The sequence below is a fragment of the Callithrix jacchus genome, chromosome 4 (genome assembly GCF_049354715.1).
Source record: "Callithrix jacchus isolate 240 chromosome 4, calJac240_pri, whole genome shotgun sequence".
NCBI lineage: Eukaryota > Metazoa > Chordata > Mammalia > Primates > Cebidae > Callithrix > Callithrix jacchus.
In genome coordinates this window covers 41626568-41650770 of record NC_133505.1, presented here as the reverse complement: position 1 = coordinate 41650770, position 24203 = coordinate 41626568, and the positions used below count along the sequence as shown (strand labels likewise).

General features: G+C 49.5%; 3 protein-coding genes and 1 long non-coding RNA gene across 13 annotated transcripts; 2 read left to right on the top strand and 2 right to left on the bottom strand.

The window, feature by feature from the left end:
- Positions 1-38: 38 nt before the first annotated feature.
- On the bottom strand, positions 39-6102 carry PHF1 (PHD finger protein 1). Of its 6 annotated transcripts, none has more exons than XR_013534037.1 (15): positions 5272-6102; positions 4049-4223; positions 3882-3963; positions 3679-3774; positions 3178-3278; positions 2917-3065; positions 2637-2732; positions 2370-2438; positions 2114-2237; positions 1938-2005; positions 1656-1760; positions 1342-1520; positions 1157-1251; positions 815-895; positions 39-670 (listed from the first exon to the last, which is right to left on the bottom strand). XR_013534037.1 is itself a non-coding variant. In XM_008994251.4 (15 exons), exons 2-15 carry the CDS (start codon positions 4205-4207, stop codon positions 382-384), a joined length of 1704 nt encoding a protein of 567 aa, XP_008992499.2. In that variant the 5' UTR covers positions 4208-4223; positions 5272-6102; the 3' UTR covers positions 39-381. The 6 variants fall into 6 exon arrangements, 4 of the variants coding, with proteins under 4 accessions (XP_008992499.2, XP_017826501.1, XP_017826502.1 ...); XR_013534038.1 differs by having other exon boundaries at positions 815-892; XM_008994251.4 differs by having other exon boundaries at positions 1342-1531.
- Positions 5579-7465, top strand: LOC128931737 (uncharacterized). Of its 2 annotated transcripts, none has more exons than XM_054253874.2 (2): positions 5579-6286; positions 6995-7465. In XM_054253874.2, exons 1-2 carry the CDS (start codon positions 5805-5807, stop codon positions 7017-7019), a joined length of 507 nt encoding a protein of 168 aa, XP_054109849.2. In that variant the 5' UTR covers positions 5579-5804; the 3' UTR covers positions 7020-7465. The 2 variants fall into 2 exon arrangements, 1 of the variants encoding a protein (XP_054109849.2); XR_013534039.1 differs by having other exon boundaries at positions 6079-6216; positions 6995-7133.
- On the bottom strand, positions 6616-21711 carry KIFC1 (kinesin family member C1). 4 transcript variants are annotated; one of them, XM_008994248.4, is made up of 11 exons: positions 21378-21711; positions 17264-17401; positions 17038-17137; positions 13266-13319; positions 13098-13148; positions 12504-12898; positions 10852-11631; positions 9977-10267; positions 9802-9875; positions 9589-9664; positions 6616-6816 (listed from the first exon to the last, which is right to left on the bottom strand). In XM_008994248.4, exons 1-11 carry the CDS (start codon positions 21387-21389, stop codon positions 6772-6774), a joined length of 2016 nt encoding a protein of 671 aa, XP_008992496.1. In that variant the 5' UTR covers positions 21390-21711; the 3' UTR covers positions 6616-6771. The 4 variants fall into 4 exon arrangements, with proteins under 4 accessions (XP_008992496.1, XP_078225030.1, XP_008992497.2 ...); XM_078368904.1 differs by having other exon boundaries at positions 13074-13148; positions 21575-21711; XM_008994249.3 differs by having other exon boundaries at positions 21575-21711.
- A 61-nt stretch (positions 21712-21772) lies between these two features.
- Positions 21773-22628, top strand: LOC144582110 (uncharacterized). Its single transcript, XR_013534040.1, has 2 exons — positions 21773-22092; positions 22311-22628. It is a non-coding gene; the product is annotated as an uncharacterized LOC144582110 (long non-coding RNA).
- Positions 22629-24203: the final 1575 nt, after the last annotated feature.

Genomic DNA, 24203 nt, shown 5'->3' with positions numbered 1-24203 from the left:
ACTCTCTACATCTTTCAGAATGACTCAGAGCTGCTAGATTTGTTTATTTCTCTTTATTTCAATCATACAGAGTCTGGGTTCCCTTATCATCCTCCCTCCTCAGTCTCTGCCCCCAGGGGTTAAATAATTTTAAAAAATATTTAAAAAGCTGTAACAAAATAACGTCAAAGGAAATGGGAAGAAGGATGGGGGGGTCAGGAATCATGAAGGATGGTAGAGAAGAGAGCCTCTTCCCCACCCCCCACTCTTGGATTCCAGCCTGGGCAGCAGGGAGAACTACCCCCTATCTCTCCAGGTACATCCCAGCTGTAGGTGAGGTCAGAGGTCAGGGTATGAAAGTGCCGGTGTATGTGAATGGGGAGGTGGGCAGAGGCAGGCTGTTCAGAAGATGCCGCCTCCCCCCCACTCAACCAGGTACTGCACAGAGCCATCAGGTCGTACTCTCCGAGCAAGGACCCGGACAGGGTCCCCTCGGGACAAGTAGCCAACCCCACCTCGGACTCCTCCCCCAGTCCCAGGAGACAAACTACGGCACAGAGGAGAAGAGGGTGCTGAGCGTCTAGGAAGACCTGGGGATGGGGATGAGACTGAGGATGATGAGGCAGTCATCGAGTGGGGGGCACTTTTAGGGATGTCTGTGGGGAAACCAATGTGAAGTTCCAGGGGTGACCTAAGGAGAGAAGGCAATCGTAAGAAACAGGCAGAAATGGAGAGCACATGTGAATCAGAGAAACAGAAAGAGTTAAGAGATTAAGAGCCTTGAGCACATAGAGGGGAAGAGGAGCATCACTGGTAATAGAGGACAGCATCTCACCTGTCTGGGGGTTCACCGTCCCCAGAGGTCCCTGCGGTGCTGGCAGAGGGGTGGAAGGAAGCAAACATCCGGATGGGGCTGCTGGGGTCAGAGGGGGGAAAGTCAGGACCTGAAGCAGGGTAACAGGACCTTCTCCCTCTAGGAAGTACAGAGCTCAAACATTACCCCCAAGGGACTCCCTTCCCCTGAATACTGGCTACCAGACACTAGCTCTAGAAGTTGGTCTAGGACAAGAAGTGGGTAGCCAAGGGGGAGACGGAAAAGAATTCTGGGTGAGAAAGTCCAGAAGATATGAATAAATGGGAGTGTATTTTTGGGGGGAAGGGGCAGAGGAGCACTGACCTGGGCAGGCAGCGGGCATCTGTGGGCCGGAAGTTGTAGCCGCTGCTGCCCTGGTAACTCTGGTTAGGGCTGGGGGGTGGCGGAGACACTGAGGCCTAGAAGAGGGGGCAAAGGACTGAGAGATAATTCTTGACTCCTTCCCACACCCCACCATTTGCTCCATAGGGTTCCCCCTTCCCCTGTACCTGCAGTGCCCTCTGCAGATGAGCCCGCTCCCTCTGCTCCCGGGGCTCGGGCTGATTGCGCACTGCTGAGGGTGGCCCCAGCTCCTCCACTTTCCCCTTCTGCCTCCTCCTCAGGGGCTCTGGCTCCGGCCTCCGGCGCTTCCCCAGGGGACGTGAGACCCCTCCCCCAGGGCCCTGCCCTGAAGGGAAGCTGTAAGAGGCCTCCTTATCCCCCCAGCCCCCTCCCGGACACCCCAAAGACCTCCCCATCTCTATACATAAATTCCCCAGACTAACACCCTGAGAATTTCCCCCATCCCCCCTGGACCAGTGACCTGGTGAATACTCCATCTCCAGTAGGGGGCTCCACAGGGGGAGGCATCCGAGCATGAAGACCAAACAAACATTTCCTCTTCTTAATCTCTCTCCCTGAAATGAAACTGGGGCAAGAAGATAAATGATACAGTCATTGCTGTAAAAAAGGTCCCCCCTTACACCATTCCTAAATCCTTTTCAGTCACAGTCTTCCAGATGGGTTACAAACGGCTCCCATTCCAGGCTTCCAATCTCCATCTCTTTCCAAGCCTCACCCTTGCCTCCTCTTCCCTCCAACTCACCGGTCCTTGTGGCTGTTGAGAGCAGAGAGGAGCTTGGAAGAACGTTCTCCTTTGGGGGTATCTGAAAGCTGGGAGAAGGAAAGAAAATGGGGCCAGGGGAGCAGTGATTTCTTCTCTTCCCCTTTCCAATACATCTTCCTGTCCCATCCCAACTCCCAAAAGTCACTACCCCTTACCTCCCCCAGGAGCAAACTGTCCCAATTTTCAGAAGTGAAGGGGAGGATCTCACGGTCAAAATCAAAGTATTTCTTCTTACAGCAAACGCTGAGGTGATAAAGGACAAGATGGGCCACATCCACCCTGGAGAAAGAGTTTTCAAGACCACAGAGGCATTTTAAGAGCCAGAGGAGTCCTGAGGTGGGAGGTTGGGGCATACAGAGTGAAATGCTGGGGGTGCAGAGTTACACTGAGGTCATGACCAATCCAGCTCACCAGCGAAGCTGTAGTCTCCGGACTTTCTCAGGGCCCCCGCGACACACACAGCATTCAAATTCATAGAACCTGGACGTGGACAAGAGGGAGAACACACACCTTACACAGAAAAACTATGCCGTCTCCTGGAGGACTCACAAGCAAGGATGGGGTGAACAGGTGAGGTAACCCTGCAGAGGTTGGGAAGAGATTGGAGTGGAGAAGGGCGTGGGGGAACTGAGGGTGGAGCACAAAGACAGAGCATCATTGGCTCCTGGAGAGTCTCACCTGTCCCCATAGAGGAGGGGCTTGCTCAGACACTGGGTGCAGGCCTCATGGAACCACTGCAGGCAGCTCCGGCACTGCAGCATTTTCAGGTTCCACCTAAGGGGAAACAGAGGACTTCTGGCCTCTCGACTCACTGCAACCATCCCTATATCTGTCCCAAACCTGCTTATCACTTACTTCACAACCCCCTGAGTGCTACCCTCACTGTTCTTTCTCCTTCATTTCCTGGGGTCCACCCCGCCATCATTCATTGCACAGTCTGCTCCCCCTCATTACTCACTCCCCAGGGCCACCACAGTAACAGTAGCTCTGCTGTCGATTGCTCAGATGTCCAGCATCCCAGTCCAGCCCCTTCAGTCCATATGGCAGAGAGAGCTTCATACCCAGCATGGCCCGGGCATAGGGGCCCTTCTTCAGGGCACCGCCCCTCTGCAGAGATAGAACAGGTGGGTGGCCTCAGCGGGGTGGGGAGAGGAAAGGCTTGTGAAAGGCTGTGGATGGGAGGCTCCCACAGGAAGGGGTAACAGGGAGGTGCCTTTACCTTGGTGGCGATTGCAAAGACACATTGGCGGCACACCCAGGATGTGCCCTCTCCTTCTCCAGGGGCTGGAGCCCTGGGAACATGGCAGTCCTGGTGATAAGCTGAAGAATGATAATAATAGACCACTTATTGCATACCTGTGTGTGCTGGGTATTGGGACTGGAATAGTCTTTACTCATCTCATTTAATCCTTGACCATGGTCTTGATGAGGGAGTGCATTTTCCTTATTTTACAAGTCAAGGAACTGAGGCTCCCAGAGATTTAGGGACTTGCTCAAGGTCATACGGTTAGGAAAGGATGCATTTAAATCATCCTCTACCTGCAAAGGTTACACCAACCCTTTCTATGGCTGCTTTTCCCTGGGCTTACAGGGGATGAGGACTAAGGGCTAAGCAGCCTGGCCAGAACAGTGGCTTGGGGACTAAGGCCAGGACAGGTGACATAGGGACTGTGCTGGAGGGAAGAGCAAGCTGGACCATTCAGGTGACCTGCCCTCTTACCATGGCGACACTTCTCACAGCTGACCAGCCGGTTCCCAGGGACCACAGTCTCAGAGCGACAGACACAACAGAGGAGTTCCTCCCCAGGGAGGGCAGCTATGAGAGAACACAGTGTCAGGGGCCTGCCCTTAAGTCTCTTTCTTCTCCTATAAGCCAGGTTTGTTTTCCATGTGATGTGCAATCTCAGGTCTCTAGAGTCTTACCAGGGCTAATGTCTTTCCATAGAACCAGAAACTGTGAATCATCCTCAAACTGGACCAGACACACCTCCCTAGCACTGTCCACCTGCAATGGGTGAGCATAGAGAATGAAATGGGAACCAGACTTAGATAAGGGGAATAGGAAGAAGGTCAGAGGTAGAAGGTCTTACCTTTTTGATGGTGCCCAAGTATAGCAGCCCATCAGTCCATCTGGCCAGCACATCTTGACCCTCCCAAAGTCGAGGTCTGGGGCCAGAGGTGGGAGCAGGGGAAGCTGGGTCCCAAAGTGAGGAGGCACCAGAACGGCTCAGCCGGGGGGGCTGCGCCATTGCATCCTGGGGGGGGCTAGCCGGAAAAGAAATGGGGAAGAGGTTATGAATGCTGAGAAAACTTCCCCATTTTCTTTTTTTTTTTTTTTTTTTCCCTGAGATGGAGTCTTGCTCTGTCACCAGGCGTGCAGTGGTGTGAAATGGAGTCTTGCTCTGTCGCCCAGGAGTGCAATGGTGTGATCTCTACTCACTGCAACCTCTACCTCAGTTCAAGCAATTCTCCTGCCTCAGACTCCCAAGCAGGTGGGATTACAAGTGCACACTACCACACCCGGCTAATTTTTGTATTTTTAGTAGACATGGGGTTTCACCACATTGGCCAGGCTGGTCTCGAATTCCTGACCTTGTGATCCACCCACCTCGGCCTTCCGAAGTGCTGGGATTAAAGGCATGAGCCACCGCGCCCAGCCAGCTTCCCCATTTTATTTGCCTATTTTGCCGTCAAAAATGAAGGATCTGTGCCCCCAACTCCCAATCCTGACACACCTGGATAGGAAAACACTGGGCACCCATCACCAGCTTCTTGAGTACTCTTCCAACTCTAGTGACTGGCTCTACTCTCGGTAACTGCCCTCCCCCCGACCCAAACCTAGTTCTCTAGTTTCACAGCTTCCAGAGCTCTCCTGGGATATTATATCCTGGCCTTTAAATTTTAGGGGAAATTACGTTTGCAGAAGCAAAGGCTACCCCTCAGTTTAGAGGTACCATAATTAGGGTGCCCTGTTGCCCAGAAATGTATTTTGGGACCTTTTCTAGAGATGTTTTCCAGGGCAGAAACGGCTGTCTCCCCAGGCCTGCGTGTCTCATTAAGAACAATCATCCTGGTGCCAGGTTATGTCAGGTCACCCTCAAATTCGGGGCTCCCTGCCCTCGGGTTAGACAACTTCTCTGAGTGCCCCGGGAGGGGGGCGTGTCCGAGTCCCGGTCTCTACTCCCCAGGACTGCAAGTCCGAGAAGGGACTTGCGTCGGCCCAACCAGGACCCCGCGGCCAGGACGACGAGGCTCTCCCGCCCGCGCCCCGCGCCGACCCCCGGCTCCCTGCCCCCCACCGGCGCCTCCTTACCGGTGACAGCTGGGGCCGCCGGGAGCTGGGCAGGGGCAGACGTAGTAGACCTAGGCGAGTCCCCCGCGCGGAGAGGGCACGTCCGGGCGTCGGGGGGCGTGCAGGCGGAGGCCGGGGGGTCCCCAGGCCCAGCCCCTCCGTCCCGGCGGCTCTGGGGCGTATGACGCAGCAGCCAAAGCAGCGGCAGCGGCAGGAGGAGGAGGCGGCGGGGGGGAAGGAGGGGAGGGACGGACCGGTTGGGGGGGAGGGTGGTGGGAGGGGAGGACTGGGGGGAAGGAGGAGCCGGAGGGGGGCCGGGCACCACCTCACCCCACCTCCCTCACCTCCAACAGGCCTGGAGGGCGCCGAGCAAGAGGCTGGCCCTCCGCGGTTTGGGGAGCGAAGAGTCGGACCCAGTGGGAGAGGGAATCCCCTCAGCCCCTTCCTCAGACCTGAGATTCGCCCTTGGGGCAGGAGGGAATCCCCCCTCGCGGCAGCCCGCCTCCGGACTGGTCCCCCGCCCCGTGCCACATCCGTTAGCTGCCCCACCCCCCATGGTCACGCCGAGTCCCGCCCCCCGCCCCCAGTTCGCGGCCCCGCCCTCCATTCACCCTTCCCGTTGCCCCCACCACGCCCTCCCTCGCGCGCCCCGCCCTCCACTCGCTGTTAGCCCCAGCCCCGCCCTCCCCGTGGCTAGTCGCGCCCCACCCGCCGCCCTTTTGCGCACGCGTGTCCCCTCCTGCGCGCGGCACCTGGGAGGACTGAGCCCCTCCTTCACGGGCGGCGGCCGTCGACCGTTGGCGCGAGGAAGTCGGCGGTCGTGCGCGCCGCTTCCCGGGCACGTCCCGCCCCGTACTTCCAGGGCGGGCGCAAAGACTAAGGGGGCTAGTACCCGAGGCGGTGACGCCACCGAGAGCCAGCCAATGGGCAGCGGGCGGGCAGAGCCCCAGCGGTTCGAACAGAAAGGCAAGGAAAGGGCGGGAGGAAAGAGCCAGCAGTTCGGGAGCGCGCGCCGGCCCCACCTCGGGACTCCGAGGTCCGGTCCCTATTTGCGGACACCCACCAAAGGACCGTTCCCTCCCTGGGGATGAGGTGGCGGGCGGAAGGGTGAAACTTAATCTGTAACTAGTTACGTTGGAAGGGGCGTGGATAGCTAGAGGGCACACCTCCCGATGTGACGGACAGGGAACGGGGCATTAGCAGAGGGGAAGATGATCCAGACCAGGGTCCAGAACTGGTGACAGGTGAAGGGAGAAAAGCCCAAGCCCTCAACCCCCGCTCCCGCCTCCCACACAAACACTTTGCAGAAGGGACAGATCACAGGTCCCACCTTTACAGATATGAAAGTATCTGCCTCCTTGGGCAAATGCTAATGAAAACCTTTATTTAAAAAAAAAAAAAGTATTCTTTATTTGATAGCCCTGGGACATGGCGCCCTCCACCCAATAAAGCACCCTTCAGTAACCCTCCCACCCCTCACCCAACACATACACCCCCAACACACAAGATCTGGATCCGTCTTCACTTCCTGTTGGCTTGGGCAGTACCAATAACACACTGGTTCACCTGGGTGTAGGGGGTGAGACAGGATAAAAAAGTTTGCAAAATAACCAAAAGAACAGTTTTCTTAAGATCTCCTCCCATCCTCCAATGCTAGGGGCTGCCCTCAGGAATACTGAAATAAGGCCTCCAAAGGCTGGTTCAGGCTGATTTCAGTTATGGTTGGTTCTCCTTTCCACACTAGGTTTGGAGGAGGTGAAAAGGCCTGAGAGATGGAAGCCCCACAACAAAATACAGGAGCGGAGAGAGGAGGCTTTCATTTCCAGCAATACTCTCTACTAGAGACCTCCAACCTCTTCCACTGTAAAATCCTTAAACTGAGATAAAATAGTAATAGCAACGAGCACCCATTTAGGAATTAGCACTCCTTAGAAAAGTGGATCAGTTGAAGTCTGGAGGAGGAAATGTACAAGTTGAATCTGAAAAAAGACTACTAGGGTTGTGTCTAAAGGACACTGGCGCCAACCTGAAGGAGGTTCCTAATGGCCAAATATGGGGCAATTTGAGCATCAGAAAGAATGACTGTGGTCGGGCTCGGTGGCTCACGCCTGTAATCCCAACACCTTTGGAGGCTACAATGAACTTTGATTGAGCCACTGAATTCCAGCCTGGGCAACAGACCAAAACCCTGTCTAAAAAAAAAAAAAAAAGTAACGCTCAGATAGACCTTCATTGGTCACCTTTGGAAGCTGTTAGGGTATCAACTCAATACTGAAAATCAATAAATAATCCAGCATTTATCTTGTTTTTCCTCTATGAACTGAGTTTCACAGAAACCAAGTAGATGGCAAAGCAAATTTCTTCATAAAAGAATAGTGACTAACCAACGCAGAACTGAGAAGACTGAATCATCATTTAAAAAGCCCTTAATGAAATAACGAATCTAGGTATGGTTACTCCTGGATAAAATCACTAGGTGAAAGGTCAATAGGGAGCTTTTAAGTGGATGGATCAGGCTGACAACACCCAAATATGATAAATAAGTCAAAGCATGGGGGAAAGAGGAAGCAACCAGCCACAATCCAGACAAGTGTATTCTACAGGACAAATGACCTTCAACAAACAAATGACATAATAGTGGCAGCATGGGATAGGGCTGTTACAGATTAAAAGGAACTTGAGACATTTGAACCAACTGGGTGGCCCTTGCCTGGACCCTGATTTGAATAAACCTATTATGTATAAAAGACACTTCTGAGACAGTTGGGTGAAATTTAACATAAACTGGTTATTAGAGGATATTAAAGTTCATGTTGGATGTTACACTGGTATAATAACTAATAAAAAGTTAGAACAAACATCAACATCCTCTAAAATTGAACTTACGAGATAGGGAAACCCTCATCAAAGTAGAACAGCAGATCAGGGTACAGGTGCTGGCTACTCCACGGCAACAATCAATGCTGATCATTTTTTTTCCTTCCTCTACTCCCTTCCCCGTACCCGCCCCTCCGTCCCTCCCTCCCTCCCCTCTCTGCTGGGTCTGTGCTGAGGGTGCCGATCCCCTTCGCAGCTGGGATCCCTTCCGCAGCTGGGACGCCTCCAAACTCCAGGCAGGAGTCGGGCTCCCCCGAGCCCCGTCCCTCCCTTCCCCTTCCCTGCCCCCGCAAAACAAAACAAAACAAAACAAAACAAAACAAAAAACAACAATCAACGCTGATTGGGAGGAAGCCCAAGCACTGCAGAAGTACAGACCTGATCAGACCTCAAATAAAGCCAGAGCCTATCAAAGCTCAGGAGGAGGGTTAGCCAGAGAAAAAAATTACCCATAGAGGCAGACAATAAGGAAACTTCCTGACTTGCTTAACAATAGTAGAAGGGTCACTGGCTGACCCTCATGGGGTTTGGTGTCTGAATTCGCACTATTTGAAATAGTCTGAAAAAATTCTAAGTCTTTGATCCAGTAATCTCATTTCAATGTCTATTTCCCTAGATGGTTACATGTAACTGAAAAAATACAAAATGATGTACATACAGTTAGTCAACATGGTCTTGTTTGTGACTAATAAAGGGTGGAAACAATCCAAGTGTCCAGTAGAGGGAACTGGTGGATAAATTTTGGTGCAACTACATAGTGGAGTCCTAGGCAGACCTAAAAATAATGATCACTGTGTGGTGATGGGGAGGAATCTTGGGGATTTTTGTGTTCTTTTTTTTTTTTTTGAGACAAGGTTTTGCTCTGTCACCCAGGCTGAAGTGCCGTGGTAGGAACACGGCTCACTGCAGCCTCCACCTCCCAGGCTCAGGTGATCCTCCCATCTCAGCCTCCTGAGTAGCTGGAACTACAGGTGTGAGCCACTACACCCAGCTAATTTTCATACTTTTTGTAGAAACAAGAAAGCCGAGATCGCGCCATTGCCCTCCAGCCTGGGTAACAAGAGCGAAACTCTGTCTCAAAAAAAAAAAAGAAAAAGAAACAAGAGTCTCACTATATTGCCCAGGCTGATCTGAAACTCCTGGGCTCAAGCAATCCTCCTGCCTCAGCCTCACAAAGTGTTGGGATTACAGGCATGAGCTACTGTGCCCAACCAGTTTAGACTTTTAGTCACCTTTTTTTTCAATCCGCTTTCTTAGGTTAGTTAGTCATCTGTTTTTTAAAAACTTAAAAGCTAATAATTAAAAATGGAAGCAGGTGAGTAGTGCCCCAGATGCCTGAGAATCTAAAACCTTTTTGGACAATGTGCTCCCTGGCCCAGAAGACAGATGGGTTCAAATGGAGAAGCCCACAACCACCCACAGGTACTGACAAGGCCTGGGAATGACTGGTGGTAATCGCACCTTGGAGGCAAAGCGCAGAGAGTTGAGGGACTCGGAGACGTTCTCTTCTAGTGGAGAAATGTTCACAAACATGAGCCTATGAAAAAAGAGAATATGCCCAACCCCAGCATTAGGGGCCAGCAGAGCCTGGACAGGTCTCCACTGTTCCCTCTTTCTAGCCCTCACCCCCGTACAGGTCCTACCTGACCCCTTCCATCTGTCCCTTTCACTCACATCTTAGCACTACCACCCAGAGAGTTCTGCAGCAGGTAGGTCAGTTTGCTGTTCCGATAAGGCACGTGGGACTCCTAGATGGTTGAGGTGGGGACAGATGTTCAGGAATGAGCAGGGTTCTAAATAGCCAACCCAACTGGCCCCCAAGTTCCATGTCTCCAATTCCCATTCCCACCTTGTTGCTCAGGGCCATGATAACCAGCCCCAGCGTGGACAGACTGCTGTTAATAGCCTGTGTTTCCCGAAGGCGTTCCCGCTCCCCGGGGCCGAAGGCTAACCCGGGGTCAAGTCGCTCACTCCCAGCCAGGTCCACAAGACTGAGGGGGGCCCCACACTGCAGGCCTCGGCTAGAGTGCTCTCCAGAAATCTGTAGCTGGAATACGCTATGGCTGCGTGATGACCGTTCATTCTGGGCTGTGCGGGCCACAGCCCGATTCTGGCGGGCCAGATGGAGCAGGGCCTCCACCTGGGCATGGGAACAGAAGGGGCAAAAAGGCAGGCAGAAGTCAGTACATAGTAATGTATATGGCAATGAGTAAGAGCCCACCCCCACCCTCTTGAAGCTTTCTAGCCTGTCCAGAAACAAAATAAGATGCATAGTATGTCTAAAAATGGCAAGGAATAAAATCATGGAATATGGAGCATATAAAGGCAGGATGGGGAGCCAAGTTTTGACAGGATAGCCAACGATGGCCTCACTGTCATAAGATCTCCAGGAAAGGAGCATCCAGGCAAAGACCCTGAGATGGGGAGCATGACTAGCTGGCTGACGAACAGCCAGGAATAGCATGGCTAGGATGAACTGAGCAAGCAGACAAGACCCAAGATGCAGTGACCCTCCCTGCTTCAGCAGATGCATCACTCCCTCTCCACTGCCTGGTTAAGGCAGATCTGCCTTCAGCCCACAAGCCAAAACTGGATGTGGTAACCCAGCCTCAACTTGAACTTCATCCTTCAATTCTCTCCTGCTCCTTTCTCCCTCTACCTCTATCTCGTGGCACCCTGCCCACTCCTCCCCATTCCCCGGTTCCTGTGCCCATGGGTCCTCACTTCTTTCTCACAGGAGACAGGGACATATCGAGCATTGGTGACAGTGAGCTCCTCGCTCCCTGGCCTTGCATGGCGAATCTCACAATCGCCCCCTTGACCCTTCCGGGTCCCAGTGGCCAGCAGGTCCCTGACAGTCTCATTGTAGATCTCTACGTAGCTTGCTACAAAGCTGTAGGTCCAGCCCTGGCCACTCAGCTCCTGGGCCACAGAGAAGAGGTGCCGCAGGGCCCGAGGGATCAGCCCCTCCAACTGGGGGTCTCCCCCAGGCCCACCCTCCATTGTGAAGGTCTTGCCACTGCCTGTCTGGCCATAGGCAAAGATGCAAACTGGATAGCCATCCAGGGCTGACTGGACAAGCATGGCAATCTCTTCAAATACTTCATCCTGTCGACTTCCTGGGGGGAAAACCCGGTCAAAGGAAAAATCGTGGCGGGTGGGGGGGACTGGTGCCCCACTCAGGGTCCCACGCCGCTCATCAGACCGGGAAAGGCTAAGGCGGGTTGGAGGATCAGAGGGCCCACTAGGGCCAGAGGGGAACAGGAGGAGCCCAGGGGGTGGAGTGGGCTCCCCGGGAAGGACAGGGCGGACCCGGCAGAATACACGGATGTTGCCCTTGAGTTCCTGCAGCTGGTTGTGCAGTCGCCGACGCTCCATTTCTAGCCCATGAAGACGTTCTTCCCGTTCAGTCAGTAAGGCTGCCTGGGCCGCAGTCTCCTGCCGCAGAGATGCCACCTCTGCTTGGCTGCTTGACAGAGCTGCTTCTGATGTCCGCAGCCTCCTCTGCCCAGAACAGAACACAACATACACAGAGGGTGAGATGCAACCAAGAATAAGAACAAACTGTGTGGTTAAGATGGGGTGTATCGATGGGTGGAGGTGAGATGCCTGCTTACAAGGACCTCAGAAGTCTGGTAAAGAAAGAAAAATGAGAAAATAAGGAATCATGGTACTAAAATAGGGAGTGCTATGGGTATGCCCAAGCCCAAAGAGAAGCACAAGGAAGGTGACATCTAGGCTGATACCCAGAAGTACAGGAGTGAACCAAGGAAGGATGCAGTATACAAAGAACATTCCAGAAAGAGGGAAGCACATAAGCAGAATGCCCAGAATGAAAGTTAAGTCATTTAAGAGACTGTAAATATTTTAATCTAGTTGGTACTCACCAGGAAGAAGTCAAACTGGACATGAGACGGGAGAGTACCACAGGAATTTGTAATCAGAATGGGGACCCAAAGAAAGAGGGATGGAGGATTAAGGAAAACACAGATCATGGCTAGGCACGGTGGCTCATGCCTGTAATCCCAGCACTTTGGGAGGCCGAGGTGGGTGGATTGCCTGAGGTCAGGAGTTCGAGACCGGCCTGGCCAACATGGTGAAACCCCGTCTTTTTAAAAAAAGGAAAACACAGATCTAAGTGGAAGCTTTACAAACAGTCAAGGGTAGGAAGAAGCGTAGCAGAAAGGAAGACAGTTAGGAGTGGGCTGGGGTGGAGACAGGTGGAAGAGAGTTATCTTCAGCAGCACCTATACTGCTAAATATAGGTGCTTAGGAGTTCTGAGCCCAAACAGACTTGAGGGGCACCTGGAAGGGAAGGAAGGCATGGCCCCTGCCAGGAAAAAGGGGCCAGCATTTGGTGAAAATCTGGCCCTTACCTCCTTCTCCTCTAGTTGGGATGTCAGTCCCCTCCGTTCCTCCTGCAGTTCCACCTGTTTTTTCTGAAGCTCTTGCACCAAGCCCTCCTGCGTGCTTAACCGCTCTTCCAGTTCCACGATATGAGCACGCAGCTTCTTCAGCTCCTGTTGGCCCTGCTCAGCGTGGGCCTGCACTGTGGCTAACTGCCCCTCCAGTGTCCTGCGCTCTGTCCCCAGGGCCTTGGTCTGCTCTTGGGCATCTCTGAGCTGGTCCTGAAGTTGCTGGTTCTCTTGGTCCAATGTTTGAGTCCTCTCACGGCAGCGTTTTAGTTCTGCATTTACGTCACATAACTGACCCTTTAAGTCCCAGGCTGGACGTTTGCTGGGTTTCTTGCCTCCCACCATGGGAGGAACAGCTGATGATAAGATGAGCACAGAAAGGACAAAGGTCAGGAAGTCTAGGCTCTCTATTCCTCCTCCCTTCTAGCCTTTATGGGATCCACACCTGATGCTGCATCTCCTTCCCCTAAGAGACCAAATGGATTTTTCTGGGCACTTACCACCTTCTCTTCCCTATCCCAAGCTTCTCACCCAATGGTTATGTTTGTCACCTACTGCCAGGCTTCTGGACAGGAACAGCAGGAACTGGCTTCTGGTTCTTCAACACTAGAGAATTGAGAAGGTGACTTAGGAATTACAGGACCAGTGTCCCTCTGCCTCCATCATTCTCCCTTTAGACATATCCCAAATCCCTTCTCAGACCCAGCTCTCGAGCACAATTACCTGTGGCAACAGTTGTGGAACACCGGGGTCCTGTCTTCTTGGAAACTTTTTGAGCTGCCCAGGAGATGGGAGAGAGCAAAGGTAGAATGATCATTTTCAAGGTGGCTTGTAAACGGCTAAGATGGGGGCAGGAGAAGTGCTTTTCTCAAAATTAGAAATAAGATAACTTCCTTCCCTTATCCCTTAAGTCTGGCTGGCTCCTAGTATCTCCTGTAGGACCAGAAGTTAAAGTCATCCCCTTAGTATCCCTCTAAGGATGCCAAAATCCAAGGATGCCCAATTCCCTTATATAACATGGTATATGGTAATATATATAGTTTATGTACACCTTCCCATATACTTCATTATTGATTGATTGAGACAGAGTTTCACTTGTTGCCCAGGTTGGAGTGCAATGGTGTGATCTCGGTTCACTGCAACCTCTGCCTCCAGGGTTCAAGCGACTCTTCTGCCTCAGCCTCCTGAGTAGCTGGGATTACAGGCATGTGCCACCATGCCCGGCTAATTTTTGCTTCTATTTTTAGTAGAGAGGTTTTCAGCATGTTGGCCAGGCTGATCTCGAACTCCTGACCTCAGGTGATCCCCCTACCTGGGCTCCCAAAGTGCTGGAATTACAGGTATGAGCCACTGCACCCAGCCACATATACTTTAAATCATCTTTAGATTACTTGTAATATCTAATGCAATGTAAATGCTATGTTAATACATTCATGTGCCCAAAATGACATTTTGGTCTATGACAGACTGCATATACAACAGCAGTCCTGTAACATTATAATGAGCTAAAAATCCCTATTGCCTAGTGACATTATAGCCATGTAATGTCATAGCATTCCTCACCTATTTGTGGTGATTCTGGTATAAACAAACCTAACGCACTGCCAGTTATATAAAAGTATAGCACGGGCTGGGCACAGTGGTGCACACTTATAATCCCAGCATTTTGGGAGCCCGAGGTAGGCAGATCACGAGGTCAGGAGTTAGAGACCAGCCTGTCCAATATGATGAAACCCCATTTCTACTAAAAAAATACAAAATATAGCCGGGTGTGGTGGCACACGCCTGTTGTCCCACCTACTTGGGAGGCTGAAGCAGAAGAATCGCTTGAATCTGGGAGGTGGAGGTTGCAGTGAGCCGAGACTGTGCCACTGCATTCCAGCCTGGGTGACAGAGACTCTGTCTCAAAAAAAAAAAAAAAAAAAAAAAAAATATATATATATACACACACACACACACACACACACACACAAAATCATATATAGTACATAATACTTGATAATAATAAATGACTATGTTACTAGTTTATATATTTACTTTATTGTACTTTTTTATTTTTGAGACAGAGTCCCATTGTGTCTCCCAGGCTGGACTGCAATAGTCCAGCTCTTGGCTCACTGCAATATCTGAGTTCTTGGCTCACTGCAATCTCTGATTCCCGGGTTCAAGCGATTCTCCTGCCTCAGCTTCCTAAGTAGGTGGCACTATAGGCGCCCACCACCATGCCCGGCCAATTTTTGTATTTTTAGTAGAGACAGGGTTTCATTATGTTGGCCAGGCTGGTCTTAAACTCCTGACCTCGTGATCCGCCTGCCTCACGCTCCCAAAGTGCTGGGATTATAGGCGTGAGCTACCCTGCCCAGCTGATTTGTACTTTTTATTGTTATTTTAGAGTATACTCCTTCTATTTACAAAAGCAGTTAACTATAAAACAGCCTCAGGCACGTCATTCAAAAGGCATTCCAGAAGAAGGCATTGTTATCACAGGAGGCCATAGCTCCATGTGTGTTACTACCCCGGAAGATCTTCCAGTGAGACAAGATGTGGACTTGAAAGCAATGATGTTGATGATCCTGAACCTTTAGAGGCCTAGGCTAACATGTGTATTTCTTTGTTTTTAACAAAAAATTTAAAAAGCAAAATAATATAAAGAAATTTTCAAATTCAAGCTTATTTCTTGGAAAAAGTACAAATAAATACAATTTTAAATTTAAAAAAAATTTTTTTTGTTTTCAACCCAGGAGACACAGATTCATATTGCCCTGAATATATGCTCCTCACCGCAAAAAAAATTTTTTTAATAGAAAAAAATGAGGATATAAAGAAATAAAATATTTTTGTACAGCTATACAATGTGTTTTAAGCTGTTATTACAAAAGTCAAAAAGTTAAAAAAGATTAAAATGTTATATCAGACTTGGCAAGCAGGAAAAACAATGTAAGTTTATAAAATTAAAAAGTTATAGTAAACTAAGGTTAATTTATTATAAAAGAAATATTTGTATAAATTTGGTGTAGCCTAAGTGTACCATGTTGATAAAGTCTACAGCAGTGTGCAGTGATGTCCTAGGCCTTCACATTTAACTCACCACTCACTTGCCGACTCACCCAGGGCAACTTCCATCCTGGCATGCTCCATTTAATGGTTAGTACCCTGTATAGGTGTGTCATTTTTTATCATTTATATTGTATTTTAACTGTAGCTTTTCTGTTTATATACACAAATGGTTACCACTGTTACAGTTATCTACTGTACACCGACATGCCGCACAGGCTTATAGCCCAGGAGCAATAGGCTATACCAGATAGCCTAGGTGTACAGCAGGCTAGATCATCTAGGTTTCAGTAAGTAAACTCTATAATGTTTGCACAATGATGCATTTCTGATCATGTATCCCCACTGCTAAGTGACACATGACTGTAATTGTTATACTTTATTTTTTATTTTCATTGAATATTTTCTCTTTACTTTTTTTTTTTTTTTTTTTTGAGACAGAGTCACACTCTGCCACCAGGCTGGCACAATCTTGGCTCACTGCAACCTCCACTTCCCAGATTCTAAGCAATTCTCCTGTCTCAGCCTCCCGAGTAGCTGGGATTACAGGCATGGGCCACCACACCTGACTAATTTTGTATTTTTGGTAGAGACAGGGTTTCACCATGTTGGCCAGGCTAGTCTGGAATTCCGGACCTCAGACAATTCACCCACCTCGGCCTCCCAAAGTGCTGAGATTACAGGCATGAGCTACTGCACCCACTCTCCTTGAGTATTTTCAACCCATGGTTGGTTGAATCTGCAGAATCAGAACCCACAGATACAGAGGGCCAACTGTACTCCATATGCCAAAGGGCAAGTTGGACCAGGACAGGTAAAAGCAGACCATGTCTAAAGTATGCCACCACTTGTGTCAAAAAGGTGGGGGAGTATATCCTTATTTGCTTGAATACCAATAGAATTTCCCTGGAAGAACATATAGTTGCCCTGGGTAGCAGAATTGGGTGGCCGGAGGACAGAAATAGGAAGCAAACTTAACTATACAATAAACTTAGTGCCTTTGGAATTTTGAACCAAGTGAAATGTTATTACCTACTCAAAATACGCTGGGCATGGTGGCTCACACCTGTAATCCCAGCATTTTGGGAGGCTGAGGCGGGCAGATCACCTGAGGTCAGGAGTTCGAGACCAGCCTGGCCAACATGGTGAAACCCCATCTCTACTAAAAATACAAAAATTAGCCGGGCGTGGTGGCGGGCGCCTGTAATCCCAGCTATCAAGAGGCTGAGGTAGGAGAATCCCTTGAACCTGGGAGACAGAGGTTGCAGTAAGCCGAGATTATGCCACTGCACTTCTGCCTGGGTGACAGAGCGAGACTGTATCTCAAAAAAAAAAAACCCAGAAAAAATACAAACGACTAAAATTGAAAGAAAAAAAAATAAGTGAATTGAAGAGCACTAGACTTCCATGCCCTTGGAGTCTATCCATCCCGAAAGCCCACCTGTGGTCTGGCCTTGTGTCTGTGGCACTGCAGTGAGTGGTGGTACTCTTGGGCGGGATGTGGCAATTTTGGTCGTTGCACCCAGGACTCGTGTCCGTTTCTGGGGAAAGATAAAGACAAGGTCTATAATCACCCTTGCTAATGGTTTATACTCTCTCTCTTCTTTCTGACACACACACACACACACACACACACGCACAGGCACAGCTCTCCACGCCCAGCTCACCTTCTCAGGCTCCAGGCCATCTTCCATCTGGTCAGGCCTTCTCTTGAGTCGGCTTCCTGAGAGGGGCAGCCGGGAAGGGGCCTTAATCAGGGGTCTCTTCAGTTCTATGTTCCCCTTTAGTTCCAACAGGGGAGACCTCTGTTGTGAAAAGAGACACTTAAGACAATACCCAGGAGCCCAAATGTCCCAAGAACTTCCCGTCTTGGCCCCCGAGCTTCAATTATCAATATTACCAACATCAAGCAGTAAGTACCACTTGTGCCAAAAGCTGAAGTATGTGCCAGACAGACAGCATGAACAGAAGTAGGGACATAACCTAGAAGTGGGAACAAACTCTAGGGGAAAAGCTGGACTTGACTAACTTTAAAGGTAGGGCTCAAACAAGCAGAGAGGAATGGACACTTTTTTTAGAAGGCGAAAACTCAAATGTACATAGTATGGCTAGGAAACCAATTGGCCCTTTTGGCTGAAGCTGAGAATTACAAATAAGGGAAGAGAGTGGAAGATATGTGAGGGCTGAAGACTGCTTGGGAGAAGCAGAAAACATTTATTGAGCACTGTTTGAAATGTTTTACCTGGGCTGGGTACAGTAGCTCACACCTGTAATCCCAGCACTCTGAGAGGCCGAGGAAGGCGGATCACAAGGTCAGGAGTTCGAGACCAGCCTGGCCAACATGGTAAAACCGCGTTTCTACTAAAAATACAAAAATTAGCCGAGCATGGTGGTGCACACATGTAATCCCAGCTACTCGGGAGGCTGAGGCAGAAGAATTGCTTTAGCCTGGGAGGTGGAGGTTGTGGTGGGCCAAGATCACACGACTGCACTCCAGCCTGGGCAATAGAGGGAGACTGTCTCAAAAAAACAAATAAACAAAAACAACAACGACAACAATAAAACATTAGAACTTAATTCGGGCCAAGCACAGTGGCTTATACCTGTAATCCCAGCAGTTTGGGAGGCTGAGGTGAGCGGATTACTTGAGGTCAGGAGTTTGAGACCAGCCTGACCAACATGGTGAAACCAAGTCTCTACAAAAATTCCCCGGGCATGGTGGTATATGCCTGTAATCCAGCTGCTTGGGAGGCTGAGGAGAATCACTTGAACAATTGGCAGAGGTTGTTGTGAGCTGAGATCACACCATTGCACTCTAGCGGGTGACAGAGCCAGACTGTGACTCAAAACAAACAAACAAAAACAAAAATAGAACTTAATTCTTGTGGTGCCCACAGTCTTATATAGGGGTTACGACAATAAATTAAAAACAAAAGAAAACAGTGTATCAGGTTGTTACATAATTTTAAAAATTAATGATGCTCTATGAACTTCCTTGACTACATCTCACTGTATCACAGTTTGCTCAAACTCACTTTCCCAAAATTGAGCTTAGCAATCTGTTTTGGGGCCGGATGCTCATGCCTATAATCCCAGCACTTTGGGAGGCCAAAGCAGGCAGATCACGAGGTCAGGAGTTCAAGACCAGCCTGACCAATATGGTGAAACTGTCTCTACTAAAAATATAAAAATTAGCCGGGCATGGTGGTGCATGCCTGTAATCCCAGCTACTCAGGAGGCTGAGGCAGGAGAATCGCTTGAACCCAGGAGGTGGGGGTTGCAGAGAGCCAAGACTGTGTCACTGCACTCTAGCCTGGGTGACAGAGCGAGACTCCATTTCAAAAAAAAAAAAAAAAAAGAATTCATCTGTTTTGTTCATAACTATATAACCAGAGGGCCTAATACAATGCCTGTTTCATTACAGTTTTTGAAGGAATGAAATTAAATGTCCATCTGTAGGGCAATACTTAAACTGTGATATACCCATACCATTGGCTTCTGTACAAATAAAAAGCGAATTTTTCCTGCCACGTATAGAAATGTGCACAAAGAATGCTTATTTTAATTTAGCGTAATCAAATATAGTATGGAAACCAAATCTTTCTGTAAATATTACAAAGTCAAACACTACTTTTTAAAAATAACCTGTGCCCTTCCTCCTCTCTACACTACCATAGTGGATCTGCTACAGACCTACCTCCATGGAATTTATGTCAGTTCAGAAAATGTGTTTAAAGGTTTGTTTATTTAGGACAACTCCAAAGACCATAGTATATATATATTTTCCCATCTATTCATATAAAGCTAGACATGCTGCCCTCCAACTTTCACAATGAGAAACATAAGCACTTAACCTTCTATAAGAACAGATATTCAGCCAGTTCCGGTTGCTCACGCCTATAATCCCAACACCCTGGGATGCCAAGGTGGGCAGGTCATGATGTCAGGAGTTCAAGACCAGCCTGGACAACATGGTGAAACCCCAACCCTACCAAAAATACAAAAATTAGCCAGGCATGGTGGCGTGCACCTGTAATCCCAGCTACTCAGGAGGCTGAGGCAAGAGAATCACTTGAACCCGGGAGGCAGAGGTTGCAGTGAGCTGAGATCACGCCATTGCACTCCAGCCTGGGAGACAGAGCAAGACTCCATCTCAAAAAGAAAAAAAATAATAACAGATATTCATGCAAACCTTCCTACATCCACCTCACCACAAGATCAGAGATGGATGTCCCTGCTCCTAAGGCAACCGTTTCACACATGCATCACATCCTAGCCCTTCTCACCTAATCCTCCCAATTGCAGGAACGTCCCCCCAGCAATCCTCCCTTCTCTCCTCTTTGTACTCTACCGCATCACTCCCATTGGCATACAAGAAAGTCTATTATATCTTCGAACCTAAAAGAATCTGAACTCTGCTTTTCCTAACAGGTACTATCCTTTTTCCTTGCTGCCCATAGCAGCAAAACTCTAAAGTATTATCTATATTGTATTCCCTGTGGCCAATTTCTCTCCTAAACCCATTGCAATCAGGGCTTCATTCCCACCATTCCATCGAAATTGCTATCCTCAGGATCACCAGTAACTCCATGTTGCTAAGTCAATTCTTCATCTTCATGTTTCTTGACCCATCAAACAACATTTGATACAAATGATTACTCCCTCTTCCTTAAAAGGCTTTCTTCATTTAGCTTCCAGTAGTCCACCCTTTCTTACTTCACTAATAGGTCCTCCTTATCTCTCCAGACTTTAACAGCGTTCTGTCTATACTTGCTATCCACTACCATGGCTTTAAATGCCAATGCTATGCCTTCTAGCAGTTATATAATTCATTCATTTATTGTCTGTATCCCCATAGTATGATAGCTCCATGATGGTAGCAACTTGTCCCTTGTTCACTGCTGCATCCTAAGTACCTACAATAGCCTGGCATGTAGTAGGTGCTCAGTAAATACTTGAGGAATAGATTTGTGAAGGCTTTTATTACTTCTCACTGTCACATCATACTACTCTGCTCTCTGCCAGAAAGAGTATCTCTTAAGGTTGAATCCTAACTTTAGGGAAACCTGAACCGTGAAATACAAATAAACAAAAGATCCAGGCAGGAGATCTTTCCTGGCACCAGGGGTCAGCACACTCCAGCTGTCACACACATTCATCTCCCTTCACTAGAGAGAGGAAGCTGCATATGGTTGTGGGGTGCAGCAGGGCACCATTTAAGAGAAAAAAACGGAATCAATCAGTTTCATTGGGCAGGAATCCGCAAAATTTGGGAAAGGAGAGGGAGAATGAGGAGTCTTTTGGCCCAGATTACCCTACTCTCCTCCCTTTCCTACACTCCGAAGCAGCAGTGATGAGGAGAGGCGATAACACAAAAAGACATCAGCACGGATGTGCCCTCAGACGCCATGTCCCCAAAGAAAGATGTCCTATCAGAACTCTTCCTTCTTACACACTGCAATCACACCCTGAGTAGGAATATAAAGAGGTGGAAATGTGTCAGCCTGATAATTCGAAATGGGAAATTTTGGAGACATTAAAGGAAGGGGCTCCCGAGACTTGAAGCTGGGGGAGGACAGACAGACGTCCCTTCCAACCTCCCCGGGTGCTCTCTGAAGTCTCCTGCCTCCGCCCCGTTCCACTTGTGCAGGGACGCACGGACCTTCGCTTTCATGGCAGGCAGGACAAAGGCCGGCCGGGAACCGGGGGCGCAACAGCATCGGAGCGGCGAGCCGTCGTCCCCATCCCCAGGGCGGGACACCTGAGCCTGCCCCTACTTACCTGAGGATCCATGTCCACCTCCGTCCCACACGCGCCGGGGGAACGCAATGGAAAAAGGCTGGGTACTGGGGATCCTGGGACTCGCGTTCTCTCGCCCGCTCGCGAATCAAGGAAAAGAACTCGCGCGGCTCCGCCGGCTACTAGCCCCGCGCCACACCCGCCACTTTTGAATTCCAACGGCCACCACCCACTCTCACCGCGCTCTGCACGCAGGGACCAATCGTCGCTGTCACCAAGGCCGAGGGCCAATCGCAGCGCCCTCCGCCTCCCGAGGTCACACCCCGCCCGAAAGATGCCTTCGGGTTTCTGTTTCGCAGGCGCCGTAGAGATAGGCGGATTAATTTCACTTCCGGTTCCACTTAAGCCTCTCACCCCTCCCCTGCTTTAGCGACAACAGTGCTGGACTTCCGCTCGCAAAATGCGTGGACGTCGCGGCTCGAACGCAGCGGGCCGAACGTAATTGGTGGCAGCCAGAGGAGGAGGGGCGGAGATGCTGGAGGAAAGAAATGACGCCTGCGCAAACAAGGACCCGTGCCGGTAGAGAGGCGGGACGAGCGCCACCTGGTGACTCCAGTAGGGAGCGCACTCGTTTTGCTCGACTGCGTCGACGTGATTGCGGCTCCAGCGCGGCTTCTCCTGGTCCGGGTTGATTCTGACCGGAAGTGGCTCCTGGCGCCCTCACGTGGTCATGAGTGGCCTGGTCTGTTCATTCCTGGTAACGTTGCCATTTCTCATTAAATTTAGAAACTTTGAGTCCAATTTAGGCTGACAGTGGGGATTCAAAACTCAGGAAAGGATTTTTCTTTACAGTCCTCTTCTCTCGCTCGACTTACTTACCTGGGTGCTATCACTGGTGCTGGGTTTAGGACGTTTGGAATCTCAAGCCCAGGGAAGGTTTACTGTTTACATTTTTGAGTATTTTATGTTTTTCAGATTATGCTTGTTAGGTCCCCCAAAGATGGCAGCACTGTTGTCAAGCCATTATGAACTCTGTAACCCGCACATACGCCTCCAGATGGCTACCTGGAGCCTGAAAGTCTGAAACAATAAGACAACAAAGAAGGACAACAGGTTCCTGTTCCAGCCGACCAATCAACCTACTGAGTCAACAGCAACCATCCCTGAGCTGTAACTTTCCACTCCCTGCCCTGGCCTATAAAGCCTGTTCTATCCCCACCTCCACGCTGACTCCTTTTTCAGACTCAGCCCGCTCACACTCAGGTGAATAAACAGACTTGTTGCTCACACAAAGTCTGTTTGGGTTGCTTCTTCAATGGGGTGCACGCTTAACAATACACATGTGTTATCTCATTGCAAAAATTCACTGAACTCTTACATTGTGCCACATTCTTGCATAGATGGATGGAGACAGGTTCAGAAAGGTTAAATAATAATTACAAGGTCACACTGCTGGTTGGAATGGATCTAGATTCCATTAGCTTCAAAATCCAAGCTATTTCTGTTAACTCACATTGCCTCTAACAATCTCAGTGACAAGAACTGTAGGGCTGAGGACCCCACAGGGTCGTGGGGTGTCCCTTATGCTGTGCTGAGGAGCAGGATCTGAAAAATAGACAGGACACGGAAGTACAAGGAAAATGCAGCTGGGCTCGCGGGGCCACGCCACCTATGAGTGGAGTCAGGTGAGGCCCCGAGTGTCCAGAAGCTGAGTATTCATTGTGTATAGGTTAGGGGGCAGGGCAGTGAGTGAAGTCATCTTTAAGGATAGTGATAGGGTTGTGAGCAGTAAAACAAGGAGTCTACCCCCATTAGGTCATCGAGGCATGGAGGTGGGCCATGCGCAGTGAAGACAGTGCAGTGTGCAATACCTCTATCTATGGGCAGCTACTTCTAAAGATTTATGGGGGGATGCTTTAAGTGACACAGTAGTGACGGAGCTGTCAGGTTCTACCGCCACCCACTGGCAGCTTCCAATGAGTTCTATAGGAAGATGCTTTTCGAGGAGCACAGTAACAAGAGCTGATAAAGTTCAGTCACCAAGGTGCGATTGCCAGTCTGAGGGCAGCCTTCCACAAGAACTGATGGAAGGAGTTCTTTATCAGGAGGAGTGGCTTTCGCCCCAAGCCTGTCATACAGCGGGTATCTTTACAATACTAAACGCTGCCGCCTGAGCCATGGATTCTTGTCCTGGTATAACTGTTTTTCCCTTGAATCATGCTCTTCCCTGTGTCTACTCTAGGCATTCCTCTGATTATAAGCTGCTTATTCCCTAATTCATGCTCTGTACTATGTCTACTTAGGCACTCCTCCAATTATGAACTAAGATATTATATATATGTAGGGAAATATTCTTTAAGCACTCATACTATGAACTAATATATGATTATATATAGAGGATTATATAAAGGGAAATAACTTAGTAGTAACACTATAAACTGAGATATTCTTCAGGCCTTAATTGTGCCAGGGTTCTGCTTGGCTCTTTCCTTGGTGCCTATAAGGGGGGTTACCCACAAAGAGCAGCAACCCCTTACGTGTGAAAAAGGTGCTAGTTTGCAAAGTTCTACCACTCATCTGCGTTGCCATCCAATCCTGGAGGTAGTCGGGACAGGGTTTTATTTATGAAACTGAAAAGCAGAGGCCTAAAGTGTCTGTTCAGGGGTTTGGTGTCTGGTTGGAAATTGGCAGTTCTGGCACCCACACTATCGTCTTCTAGCCATTGCTTTAACTTGGCTTCAAACAAGCTTGTAGAGAGGAGCAGATTGTGAGGAAACACTGTCTGAAAACCATTCTGCCACCCCCCAACCTTTGATATCCTGGGAAAACTCCAAAAAGCAGGTGCTTGAAGAGAACATAGTAAAAAGA